Raw genomic sequence first — 14,717 nt, forward strand, 5'->3', positions numbered from 1 at the left:
CTCCAGTGTGTAATCCTAAGCCCTATCAGTGAACCTGGAATGTGTTGATGTGGAAACCCAGTGATCCGTTTTATGCTTTAAGAGGATATCGTACGTTTCAGTCATTTTTTGTAAGGCATTGTCATTTGGAAAAGATTGATTCACTGCGTGGTGTATGTCTTCCAGTTGCTGTTACACAGTACTGAAAATTCACACATTTCTTAATATCAACACCAGTTTCATCAGAAAAGTCTTTAAGCACTAGAAACTGCCGAGTCACAGTGGCTGATTGACATTTTCCAAAATTCTAGTTTTTAGCTGAATTGTGTTTTGGTGTTATCATTGCATCCAATATTGTCAGTTGGAATTGATGAAATTACTTCACTCATTTTCTAGAAATGGGTCTGGCATTCCAATTCTGAACAAGAAACAGAGAAGGCTCAGAAATTTTAATTTTCATGCAATATACTGATTTTTGTAATAGCATTTACTGAGTGTCCACATTTGCATCTGTATCCTGAGCCTCGGTTCCCAACACGTGATGTAAATTGAATCCGATGATACTTGAATCACAGATGGTGAGTCTTAAGCTGAGAACCTTAGTCTTTCATAATGGATGGTGTGTTAGGGAGAATAGTGGCTGCTCAAAGATGTAGGTGTCTTAGGCAAGGACCTGGTAATTATTGTGTCGGCCAAAGCGACATGCATAGATTTGATGAATAGATTCGGATTTTGAGGGACTATCCTCGATCCTCAGGCTGATCCCAATGAAATCATAAGGATCCTTATAAATGAAAGAGCAAGAACAGGGTGATATCCAGAAAGAGAACATAATGCATACAATTTGAGTCATCGTTACTGGATTTGATGATGGAGAAAGGGGCCATGAGCCAAGGAATGCAGGCAGCTTCTTGAAGCAGGAAAAGGCAAGGGAACAGATTCTACCATAGAGCCTCCACAAGAAATGGAGGAGAATAAATGAGATAAGCCACTAAGTTTGTGGTCATTTATTACAACAGCAGTTGGAAGCATGGGCAGGGAGCAAACCTGTCCATTTTTCAGAGGTAGACTCCATTTCTACCTTTTTTCCAAGGCTATTTGCTGTATGGGCATCCTTGAAAAGACAGTAGGACACAAAGACACTCAGTGCCTCTGCTGTCAGGAGAAGCAGAAACACTGTCGTGGGTTCTGATGAGTTTTCCATTGAGGTCACAACACCGTTGGGCACGTTGTTTAATCCGTCGTAGGCTGGAACCAAATCTGTTCACTTTGTCTCAGAAAATACTATCGACAGGTCCCCCGGCCTCAGGAAGAGCCCAAGCTGTAGGCTCAGAGTCCCATACCTAATCAGCTGAGCAAATCTCATAAACCACTAGAGTCTACTGCCAAATGCGAGATGGCTTTCTCCCTTAAGGCTCTGCATTTACCTTTCCACTTGGCCTGAGTTATTAATCCAGCTGCTGCAGGATGTATTTGTGAATGGCCCACGAGAGGAAAGTCGGGGGCAATTTTATCTCACCAGTAACTGTAGCCAAAGAGTTGAGACTCAACCTGAAATGATCAATGATTGGCATTCAGGTTGTGGACAGATTTTTAAACTCACTTTTGCTAGTGAATGACTCCCGTTGTGGGGATAACTACCTGCAGTGTGGACATTATCCAGGAGTACTTGTGTCTCTGGTGAGTTCATCCACGGAGCCAAGGTAGCCCCATATTGGAGACCAGTTCACAGTTGCCTGAGGTGTGCTTGGCTGCGGGTTTTGTTTCCTTAAGTACTTGGTGATCTATTATGATCAGACCTAAGGTGGAAGATACAGTGTTTTCTGGACAGATGCAAGTTAATAAGCCTGGCTTCTATGCAAGAAAGGGCCCATGTGAACCTCTGGTAGAAAGTGTTGTTATGGTTGTTGGGATTCCTCAAGTGAGACTTAAATCGTGTTCCCAAGTTGGCAAAGTTGTGAAATGCCTTACGGCTTGGCTCCCTAGCCAGCTGGTAAGCCTTAGGATTTCCCGTTAAGTAATTGAACCGCATTCTTTTTTGAGGGGTCTGCCTATGTCCACTCAGTCCAGTATATCCTGTCTGTCCATGACACCAGCTACATGCATTCATCTACCCTGGGATGACTTAGTAATGACTACCCAGAAGGATGAAGGGGGTGCATTCCCTGATGTTCACAGTTTTATTTGGGAGATGTACGAGCTGGGACAGCCACTGCTGTTTTCCATTTGAGGAGCAATCAAATTGTCATCTGAGCTGCGTGGCTGGAAGGCATTTTCAGCAGTCAGTTAAATCCAAAAGGGATTATTGCAACAGTTTGGGAGGACTGCACTAGGGCAATTTTTTGTTTTTAATGAAGAAGGCTCCAGAGGAAGTTTTGAAAGACACAGTGTGATTCGTGGTTCTTGCTCCCTCATATTCCTTACTGTCTAACATGTTACTTCCCCAGTGACTCGATATTTTAACTGCCACAAGTATATTTCCAGTAGCAACGAGTTCACGTTTTGTTCAGTTGTACCCTACTCCCAGTGATCATTTTGTCCCGAAGGGTGAGGTGCTAGAGGGATGGGGGAATTTTTATAAGCCTTGTGGAGATCCATTATGTCTTTTGTTGGATCTATAAGGGCCACTGTAAGGAGACTACATGGGCATTGTACTCAACAAGTGGCCATTCCCTTGTGATCTAAGACCTTGTCAGGTCAAAAGAGTCCAGGTAGTGAACCAAAGTTTAAATCGTTTTGGGTCCCATTTGTACCTGGCCTGACTTGGTTTCACTGTTGGGGAAATAAAGAAGCATCAACGTAATAATGGTCAAGGTTCTTTGAATGTTTCTGAAATTGAATGCTGAATTATCAAAATAGTTTTATGTAACCCTGCAATCCTTTTGTCTGATCACTCTCCAGGAAGAGACTGAGGAGGTTGATACCATTCTGGGGCAGTCACACTCAGAGGACCAACTTGCCTTTCCAGGGTGTACAGATAAGAGGCTGAGGGAGGGAAGTAATACCCGGAATCTTCTTGTGTCAAACTTTTTTATTAGTTTCAGGTGTACAAAACAATGTAATACTTAGATATTTATACCCCTTACAAAGTGATAAACCCCCCTCCCAATCAGCTACCCCTCTGACATTGTATACAGATGTTAAAATTCCACTGACTATTCCCTATGCTGTACTCCACTACATATAATTTACATATTAATTATAGTTGACATTCATTATTACTCAGCTTCAGCTTCAGGTGTACACTGCAGTGGTGAGGCATTTGCACCGTCCATGAAGTGGTCTCCTTAATAAGACAAGTGTCCATAGGGTACCCTACAAAATCTTTACAACATTATTTATTATACTTCCCAAGCTGTCTTTCATATCCCCGTGACACTGTTGTGGTTACCGGTTTGGGCTTTCTCATCTCTTCACCTCCCTCATCCCTACTTCACTCCCACCTAGCAACCCTCAGTATTTTCTCTATATCTCTGAGTTGTTGTGTCAATTTTTGACGGTCAGTCCTAACACTTAATAACACCAGATGCCACCGGTGGATGACACGGTTTGTGGCTGGTGTATGTGTACCTTGACTTTCTCCCCATTTTTAGTGGCTTTGTGATACACGTGTACTTTTTCAGACTGTGGATTATCCAGGAAAGTTATTACATAATAGAGTAGTAGATCTCAAGGGCTACCATGGTGTGGCCTGAGCCAACTGATTGGTGTAGAACGGCGACCCCATAACCTGAAAAGACAGTCAGCAGCAGGGTGCCCCAGACAGTAGCCTTGAGAAGGTTTCAAAGGTCAGATATACTCACACTTCCAGGTTGAGGTGGAGTCAGTGCCCTTCTCAACGTGGAGACAGCTGGGTCAACTTTTAGCACATGTCACAAGTCTAGCATGCAGTGGTAGACTCCACATCAAAAATGAAGAATGCTTTACTTTGTTCTCAGTCTGTGATGGTGGACAGGTAGCCTCGATCAGTGCAATGACGCAATCCAGTTGGCACTCGTGGTAATGTGTGTGGTGCAGGCTTGATCAGTAACTTGATTTCGGTGAGTGCGGGTATCTGTTTGAATAACCCGGATGATTGACTTCGTAGCTGTGATTTATTTCACCAGTTTGTGGTGCTAAAGACGGAGGTCTTTAATCTGCCAGGAGACAACACAGCTAGGAAGGTTTTTCAGGGAGAGTATAGGCCAGAGCAATGTAGTTGAGTCGTGCCCATCTAACAGAGCAGCCATGTCTTCTGTTGGTTCTTCATACGTGGTGCTGAGACAGACCAATGACGGCAGCCAGTGGGACACCATGGGGTTTCAGCTCAGCTGAACCATCAGTAAACCAGACCCAGACATTTGGAGATACTCAATGAGTCCCACTGAGGCAATGACTTTGCTTCAGACAACAGATGTGTAACACAATAGCAGATAGTTCTGTGTGTAAAGTTGAGATGCTGTTGGTTCTGGCGGCTAAACACTTGACTGTACCATTTTGATTTGGAAGATGAAGCTTGTTGGGCCTTTGGTACATGATTAGTTTTATGGACGGAGTTGACCAACCCAAAAGGAGAGTATGAGGCCAGAGACTCGGAGGGCTCTGTGGATTAGGTGTTCAGTGTCTGCAAGAGCCTAGAGGCAAGCTGATTTTGAAAAGGAATGTATCTTGGAATTCTGGGAGCTGCTCTTATTTGCTAGCCTTTACCATGGAGACTTGCAGCAGAGTGGAGTCATTTGGGGTTTTGGGCCCCAAAGAGACTCTATTCGTGGTTTTTCCAAATGAGAGAACCCCCAGTGGCACTTCGAGGATGGTAAACGCAAAGTTATTGCACATTTTATATAACGCAATTTGTACTATACATTCAGATAACAATAATAATAATGATAATACATTGATACAGCCCAAAGCTGATTGGTCTAGCTACTTTGCTTACTGCTGAATCCTGCCCAAACCCCACCCGTTGAACTCAGTAACTTCCCACCCCTACAGAATCACATGGCACAGTGATTTGGGTACCTATTTCCAACAGAGGCATAAAAGCTTGTGTCCCTCTATTCTCCACAGCGTGCCAACATACTAGGATGTGTGTGTTTAGCCTTTGGTTTTATTTGGGCATGGGCAGACCATGGCCCCAGCTGAAGCCGTCTTTCTTAAGGTGGCTAAAGTCAGGGTATGCACAGGCTACACAGGGAGACATCACTGGACGTGAAGAGACAGGGTTGGTCGACATCCACACGCAAACATTTTTTCTCTTTTACTTTTTTACTTTTTTTTTTTTAATGATTTTTTTTATTAGTTTCAGGTGCACAAAAAGTAATATTTAGATGTTTATCATTTATATCCCACACACTGTGTCAACTCCTCTCCCCCATCTACTACCCTTCTGACATCGCACAGAGCCATTACATTTCCACTGTCTCTATTTCTAATGCTGTACTCTGCTTATTGTAAGTACACACACACACACACACACACACACACACACACACGAACTTGTAGTTGACATTCATTATTGTTCAGCTTCAGCTTCAGGTATACAGTGCAGTGATTGATGGGATTGCAGATTGGTGCAGCCACCGGGCAAAACAGTATGGAGGTATCTCAAAAATCTGAAAATGGAACTACCTTATGATCCAGTAATTCCACTCCTAGGTATCTATCCAGAGAAATCCAACACTCTAATTCAAAAAAATTATGCACTCCTATTTATTGCAGCAGTATACACAATAGCCAAGACATGGAAACAACCAAAATGCCATCTGTAGATAACTGGATTAAGAAACTGGGGGACATTTATACAATGGAGTATTACGCAGCCATAAAGAAGAAAGAAATCTTACCATTTGCAACAACATGGATGGACCTAGAGAACACTATGTTAAGTGAAATAAGTCAGACAGAGAAAGACAAATACCATATGATCTCACTTATATGTGGAATCTAAAGAAGAGAATAAGTGAATGATCTCTTTTACTTTTGAGCAGTTTAGAATGCCTAGCCAGGCTGTTTGCCTGGATGCCTTAACCTTCACTTGGGTTTGAAGGGCAGGCATAGATAAAAGATTAGTCCTGTGTGGTAACTTCTAAAAGCCTGTATTCATCTCCTTGCGCATTCTTTGTCTTGTACGGATATACTCTGTTTGTTTTGTTTGTTGTTTTGTTTTGTCTGATTGTTGTGCCTTGTCCTCTGGTGACTGAAGTCCATCCTTCTGCCTTCACTGTTTTTATCTAAACCTTCCCAGGACAGCTCTTCAAAGGATAAAACAAAGGCTGACTCATGTACAGGTTTCTCAGGGAGCTGCAAGAAAGATTGAGTGGGACCATAAGCGTTTAAAAATAATGTCTGTATTGTTCCCTTGGCACTGGTAGCCTGCACTGATAGTGTAGGCAGCTGTCCTTAGGCCACTGTTGACCTAGCATGTGGGGAATTACAGGCAGGACGTTTGAAATCACACAGTGCTCTCCCAATACACAGCAGCTTTTTTATTCACTAAGCTTTTCATTTGGTCTGTACGTTTTTATTTTGTGTTGTAAGTTTTTTTAGAAGATTCCAGAGTTCTGCAGGAGTTGATTCTGATAAATTCACTCAGGAATTAATTGTTGAAAGGTTAGAGCCTTGGAGTTCTGTAATCCCCAATTATGACAGTCCTTATCGCTTTGCCACCTTTGGTAAAAGAAGCATCATTATTTTATAAACCGCTATGAAAGGGAGGGCAATGTCAAATGATGACATGCTTATTGATTGTGCCATGTACACGAAGTAAAAGAAAAAAGTACATTTAAACACAGACAAGCAAAATGGATAACTGTATTTTTCTCAACTGCCTATTTTTCCTCCCTTGATTACATTTGACTTAACCTCTTCCTTCATATGTTTTTCCTTTTAACTTCCTCTAGCTTCTGATTGGCACGATGGAAGAATCAAGCATTTGCAGGATAGGAGTAAAAGCACGTATGCTGTGTAAATCTCAGTCAAAGAATAATCTTCAGCATCGTGACTCAAATCCTGGTGGCAGAATTAGCAGACATTCACTGGAAGAGGATGAAGGCAATATCTGTATAACAAAGAACAGGAGTTTGGCGAGCCCAGTGTACTGCATCCATGTGTCAGGAGAGGAACCTCCTGGGCCAGAAGGTGGAACAGATCCCTCTGATAGTCAACAAGATACAAAGTGCAACAGGGACGAAGGACAAACCTTAGGTAATAATTAATCTCTGCTAGTGCTGGACGTTTTCACATGTTACTCATTGTCCTTATATTTTCTGCAGCTCAGGTGATTGTGGAACGTGGCCAGTTTTGAGGTATGTGCTGTTTAGCTAATATATCTATTTTCTTTGGTCTGCTGCAGTTATATGCAGGAAGCAGAAATGGCAGAGTAGGAAGTTTAGTTACCGGAACCTTTGTCATTTCTCTCTGAATAATCTAGACTTGTTTTCCCTAAAACCATTTGTGGTCTTTGATTTGTCTTGTGTTTGATCTTTTAACATAATCCAACCAATAATTATTGTTCAAGGTGTTTATGAGCTCAGTTTATTTAAAGAATATTCACTGGAATTTGGAAGTGACGTATGTTATCCGTGTCTAGAACTGAATTTAGACTGGATTTCCGAGGATATTTTCAGCTCTTCTGCTGTCTTGTTTTGATAGTTTCGCCTAAGAATGTAATATGTTGTATTTCATGAGTGAAATCTGAAAGCCTTATTTTGCCTCACTGGTTGTTCCTGAGTTTTTTATCCTGTTATGTGTAACGTTTCCATTGTCTGAGGTAAGTGACTTCTGCCCATGATTACAACTGGGAAATTTTTCTTTTTATTATCAATTTTATGCTAATCTTGAAGACTTTAAAGTTTACAGAAATAATTTTTAAACAGTATTTGAAACTTCTTCAAATAAGATGAATTCCGTCAGAAACAATAGCTCTAACAGTGTATATAAAATACGGCATCAGGTTCAAACTGTTTTGTTTAAAATGGCTAGAGTTTAAAAATCATCAAATTACAGTTAACTACACCGTTATTTCTTTCATGTGCAGTAATTTCGTAGTGTTATGTGCATAGGAATGTATTCTCTTTGAAGTCAGCCTCTTCCTCCCTCCCCCAATCCACAGCAGGCAATAAAGTACACCAAATATCAAAGTGTCCTTCAGATTTTAAAAAAAAAAAAAAAAAACAGAATATCTCACAGAGAAGAGTGAACATTCTAGAAAATAAATAGGTACCCACTCCCAGAGAAAGAAAGAAAACATCATCACTTACCTCAAAGCAGCATTTTTCCCTCATGGATCTCAGCCTCTACCTTCTCCCTGACACATTAAAAATCAAATAAATTAAAATAATAAATATTCCAGCTATCTAGGGCTGAGTTGTGCTGATAGTTTATATAATGTTACAATTTTTCCTGTTACTCTTAAAATGACATATATACATATATGAGTGTGTATATATATATATATAATTTTTGAATTAATATTGGCATACAATATTATATTAGTTTCAGGTGTACAACACAGTGATTAGACATTTATATGATTTAGGAAGTGATCACTCTGATAAATCAGGTACCCAGTGGACACCACACATCATTATTACAGTATCAGGGACTATGTTCCCATGCTGTAGTCTACATCCCCATGTAATTACTATTTTGTAATTACCAATTTGTACCTTTTTAAAACCCTCCCCCTTCAAATCATACCTATACCCCCACCCAAGCAACCATGAAAATGTTCTCTGTATGTATGAGTTTGTTTGCTCTGTTGGTTTATCGTCTCTAGATCCCACATATAGGTGAAATCATCTGGCACCTGCCTTTCTCTGTCCGATCTAGTCCTCTTAGCACAATACCCTCTTGGTCCATGCATGCTGCTGCAGATAGCAAGATTTCATTCTTTTTTTTTTTTTTTTTACGAGTATATGTATTATTATTAATGAGTCTGTCTTAATTCAAAATTGCAGACTATATGAAATAGGAATAGTTACACATTTTATACCAGTGAACATCTCTTGTTACCTCGATTTTTGTTGGTACTTTTTCATTTGGATGAAGTGGCTTTATTTGGAAAGGAATGAATAATGAACCAGAAAATCGGTTTTTCTATTACCTTTTAAGTAGTTCTGTGCAAACAAAACTTACTGAGCACAGTAATGCACTAGGCTCTGTATCAAATTATCCCGATTCTAAACTGCAGAGGGGAGAGTTTATACTCAGGTGAAAATCAGGATGCATGCTTATGCTAGATTTTAATTTTGAAATAGCCCCAAAATACAGATTGGCATTGAAAAAAGGAACAAAGCAAAATATCCATATATCTACTACCATGTTTGTCATATTTAAGTTTTGGCCATATTTGTTTAAAGATTTTTTTTAAACTGAGCATTACAGCTCCCAGTTGAAAGCCCCCTACAGACCCTTGCTTAGTCTTGTGCCTGCCCTTTCCCTCCCATTCCAGCCACTTTACTGAATTTGGTATTTCTGTTTCCCAGCTAAGCCTTATGTGGGTGGATTTCAGGATGCTAGGGATCCTTCAGTGTTTTGGGGTTTTTTTAATAATAAAATATATTCATTTCGTCTAGCATATGGGATGTGAAGCATTTCTGAAAGGAGTCATCAGTCTCCTGCCTATGTATAGGCCTTTCTGGGGAACACTTAATGAGATTGCTGCTTCTCTCCCACTCCTTCAGATGTTTTGTTTGCCGTCCCTGAATCCAAATTACAAATTTATCTTGCAGTGTTCTACTTCTGATGCCGATGAACTTCTTTTTTTTTTTTTCCCCAAATTTATTTATTTGTTTTTTAATTAGTTTCAGGTGCACAAGACAAAGCAAAACTTAGACGTTTATCATTTATATCCCTCACACTGTGTGAACCCCCCTCCCCCCATCCACTATCCCTCTGTACGTTCCCCAAATTAATTTTCAAACCCCCATGACCATCTTGTAGTTACCGACTATTTTTCAAAACCTCTCACCTTCCACTTATAAGATTTCTTTCTTTTAATGGCTGAGTAACGTTCCATTGTATTCATATACATGTACCACATACCCTTTATCCATTCATCCAGTGGTGGACATTTAGGTTTTCTCCATAACTTGGCTGTTGTGAATCTCCAATGAACATAGGGGTGCAACAGGACCTTTCAAAATAGCATTTTGGGTTTCTTCAGATAAATTTCCAGAGGTGGGATGACTGGATCCTTCTTTGTCTTTTTATATCCTTTGTTCTAATGTGTATTTTGTTTGATACATGTATTGCTAACCCAGCTTATGTTTGTTTGTTCATTTCATTTTCATGAAATGTCTTTTCCATCTGTTTCCTTTCAGTCTGTGTGTCTTTTGATCTGAAGTGAGTCTCTTATAGGCAGTTTATGTAAGGGCCTTGTTTGTTTCTCCATTCAGTCACCTTGTGTATTTTAGTTGGAGCATTTCATCCATTTCTGTTTAAAATATTTGTTGATAGATATGTAGTTAATGCCATGTATCTATTCATATTTTTGAACCTTTATTCCTCCTCCTCATCTGCCCACAGCCCACCCCGCCGTCCTCCTGCCCCTACTTTCTTCTTTCTTCCTCCTCTTCTTCAAGAAGTCCATTTAACATTTGTGTAACACTGGTTTGGTTGTGATGCCCTCCTTAAGCTTTTTCTTATCTGGGAAACTCTTTATCTGTTCCTCCATTCTAAATGATAGCCTTGCTGGATAGAGTAAACTTGTTTGTAGGTCCTTGCTTTTCATCACTTTGAATATTTCCTGCCAATCCCTCTGGCCTGCAAAGTTTCTGTTGAGAAATCAGCTGTTAGTCTTGTGGGATCACCCTTGTAATTAACTAACTGCTCTTCTCTTGCTGCTTTTAAAATTCTTTGTTTTTCACCTTTGGCATTTTCTTTTTTTTTTTTTTTAATTAAAGTTTATTGGGGTGATAATTGTTAGTAAAGTTACATAGATTTCAGGTGTATTTTCATTATGATGTGTCTTGGTGTTGGCTTCTTTGTGTTCCGCTTGTTTAGGATGCTCTGTGTGCCCTGGGCTTGTATGTATATCTATTTCCTTCACCAGATTAGTAAATTTTCAGTAATTATTTCTTCACATAGGTTTTCAATCCCTTGCCTCTCTTCCCCTTCTGGTATCTCTATGATGTCAATAGACACTTGATGTTGACCTATAGGCCCCTTAAACTATTTCACACCTTTTTTTTTGGATTATTTTTCTTTGTGATGAGCTGATTTGCTATTTTCTGATACCTTATCTTCCAAATCATGGATTCAATCATTTGCTTAATCTAATCTATTGTACTATTGATTCCCTGTAGTGTAGTCTTCTTTTTTTGAAATAATAGTATATATTGGGATGACAATGTTAGTAAAGTTTCATAGGTTTCCAGGGTACAACCTTGTACTACATCATCTATATGTCATGTTGTGTGTTCACCACCCAGAGTCAGTTCTCCTTCCATTACTATATATTTAATCCCTTTTACCCTCATCTCCCACCCCCACTTCCCGTTTACGCCCCCTGAGACCACTAAATTATTGTCTGTGTATGAGTTTTTGATTCATCATTTGTTTGTCTTGTTCCTTTGTTGTTTTCAATTGTATATACCACACATCAGTGAAATCATATGGTTCTTGACTTTGTCTGTCTGACTTATTTCACTTAGCATTATGGTCTCAACTTCCATCCATGTTGTTGCAAATGGTATAATTTTATCTTTCCTTCTGACAGAATAGTTCATTGTATATATATATGATATCTTCTTTATCCAATCATCTATCGAAGGACACTTTAGTTGTTTCCATATCTTGACCATCATAAATAAAGCTTCAATGAACATGGGAGCACATCTGTTTACAGAATAAATGTTTTCAGGTTTGTGGGGTTTATACGGAAGAAAGGGAATGCTGTGTCATGTGGTAGTTCTATTGTTAATTTTTTAAGGAATGTCCACACAGCCTTCCATGGCAGCTGCATCAATCTGCATTCCCACCAATAGTGTATGAGGGTTCCTTTATCTCCACAGCCTCTCCAACATTTGTTATTCTTTGTTTTCTTTATGGTAGCCAATATAACTTGTGTGAGGTGATATCTCGTTGTGGTATAATATGCATTTCTCTCCTGATGACTGGTGTTGAACATTTTTCATTGTCTATTGACCATTTGTGTGTCCTCTTTGGAGAAATGTCTATACAGGTCCTCTGCCCATTTTCAATTGGATTGTTGTTTTTCTTCTCTTTTTGTTGTTGTTGTTGAGATATATGAGTTCCTTATATATTTTAGATATTAGCCCCTTCTCGGAGGCATTATTTGCAAGTCTTCCATTCAGTTGGTTGCTTCTTTATTTTGGCGATGGTACTTTTTTTTTCTGTGCAGAGCTTTTCAGTTTGATATAATCCATTCATTTATTGTAGTTTTTACTTCCCTTGCCTTTGAGGTCCAATTCATAAAATCGTCTTTAAACCCAAGGACCCTAAGCTTAGTACCTATGCTATTGTTTATGCAGATTATTGTTTCAGGGCTCATATTTAGGTCTGTGATGCATTTTGAGTTATTTGTGGTACAGAGTGACAGAAAGCAGTGTAGTTTCTTTTGTATGTGGCTTTCCAATTTTCCCAGCGCTTTCATTGTGTTTGTGACTTCTTTGTTGAAAATTCTGTGTGCATATTTATATGGGTTTATTTCTCGGTTCTTGATTCTATTCTGTTGGTCTCTGTGTCTGTTTTCCTACCACTACCATACTGGTTTTATTGTTTCCCTGTAGTGCAAGCTGACGTCAGGAAGTGTGATGCCTCAGCATTGTTCTTTTTCTTGGGATTGCTTTGGCTGTTCGGGGTCTGTTGTGGTTCCATACAAATCTCATGATTTCTGTTTTATTTCTTTAAAAAATGCTGTTAGGATTTTGATGGGGATTGCATTAAATCTGTATATTGCTTTGGGTAATATGGCCATCGTAACTATGTTGATTCTTCCAATCCGTGAACACAGAATGTCTTTTCATTGTTTTGTGTCAACTTCAATGTCCTATAAAAATGTTGTATAGTTTTCAGGGCATAGGTCTTTCACATCATTGGTTAAGTTTATTCCTAGGTATTTTATTCTTGTTTCAATTGCAAAAATGAATTTTTTTCCTGAGATTTCATTGTTAGTATATAGGAATGCAATAGATTATGTACGTTGATTTTTTTTAAATTTGTACTTCCCAGATTACTTCTTTTTTATGACTTTCAGGTGTTCAAAACAATATAATAGTTAGACATTTCATTCCTCACAAAAATATTATCCGCCTCCCCAAATCTATTGCCACTCTGGCATTGTATATAATATATCTGTTACAATTCCATTGATTCCATTCCCAATGCTGTACTCCATGTTCTGTGACTATATATATATATATAACTTTATATATGTGTGTGTGTGTGTATCTATATATATAACTTCATATATAACTTTATTTTATATAGTTATATTTTATATTTTTTATATAACTTTATTATATAACTTTATAATAAAGTTATGAAGTTATATTATATAACTTTATTACATAACTATTATTTAATATTTTATATAACTATATATGTGTGTATATACAATTTTATATATATATAACTTCATATATATATACTTTATATATATATACTTTATATATATATATATATATATATATATATATATATATATATATATATATGGCTTCATATATAGCTTCAACTATATAAAGTTATAGTTGACATGCAGTATTATTCAACTTGAGTTTCAGGTATACAGTGGTCAAGTATCTACACTGTCCATGAAGTGGTCTCTCTAATAAGACATGTGCCCAGCTGACACCATACAAAATCTTTACAATATTATTGATTATATGCCTCAAACTGTCTTTCCTATCCCATTGGCAATATTATAGTTACCAATTTATGCTGTCTAATTCCTTCCCCCTCTCCCTCATCCCTATCCCCTGTCCATGTAGTAACCATCTTTTCTTCCTGTATAACTCTGAGATCATTTCTGTTTAATTTGATCATTTATTCAGTTCTTTAGATTCCACATATAGGTAATATCATATGGTATTTATCTTTCTCTGACTGACTTATTTCACTTACCATATGTTCGCTAGGTCCATCTGTTTTGTTGCAAATGATAAGATTTCATTCTTTATGGCCAAGTAATACTCCATTGTATAAGTGTACCACAGTTTCTTAATCCAGTCGTGTACCGAAGGGCATTTGGTTGTTCGAAAGTATTGTAATTAGTGCTGCAATAAACATAAAAGTGCATATTATATGTTGATTTTGTAGCTGGCACTTTTACAGTATTTGTTTCTTGTTTTCTAAAAGCCTTTCAGTAGTCTTTAGGGTTTTCTATATGTGGCATCGTGTCATCTGCAGAAAGTGAAAATTTAACTCATTGGTTCCCAATTTATTCCTTTTTCTGCCTGATCATTCTGGCTAAGACTTCCAACAGTTTGTTCAAAAGCAGAGGTGATAGCGGACAGCCCTGTCGTGTTCCTGAACATAGAGGAAATGGCTTCAGTTTTTCACCAATGTGATACTAGCTGAGTGTGTATCATATATGGCCATAATTATTTTAAGGTATTTTGTTTCTATACCCATTTCATTAAGTGTTTTCATCATATCATAAATGGATGTTGTTTCTAGTCAAATGCTTTTTCTGCATCTATTGATATAATCATATGATTTTTGTTCTTTCTTTTGTTTATGTGGTGCATTTCAAGAATCAGTTTGCAGATGTTGAATCACCTTTGTGCCCGTGG

At 38.4% G+C, this 14,717-nt stretch overlaps 1 protein-coding gene across 1 annotated transcript in view; it reads left to right on the forward strand.

Moving 5' to 3' along the window:
- Positions 1–1,542: 1,542 nt before the first annotated feature.
- LOC141569717 (gamma-taxilin-like) overlaps positions 1,543–14,717 on the forward strand; it is a 57,837-nt gene continuing 44,662 nt past the window's right edge. The window contains exons 1-2 of the mRNA XM_074324051.1: positions 1,543–1,659; positions 6,858–7,161. Coding sequence (XP_074180152.1) covers positions 1,543–1,659; positions 6,858–7,161 — 421 coding nt within the window. The remainder of the gene's footprint in view (positions 1,660–6,857; positions 7,162–14,717) is intronic.

The sequence above is a fragment of the Rhinolophus sinicus genome, chromosome X (assembly GCF_036562045.2).
Source record: "Rhinolophus sinicus isolate RSC01 chromosome X, ASM3656204v1, whole genome shotgun sequence".
Classification (NCBI taxonomy): domain Eukaryota; kingdom Metazoa; phylum Chordata; class Mammalia; order Chiroptera; family Rhinolophidae; genus Rhinolophus; species Rhinolophus sinicus.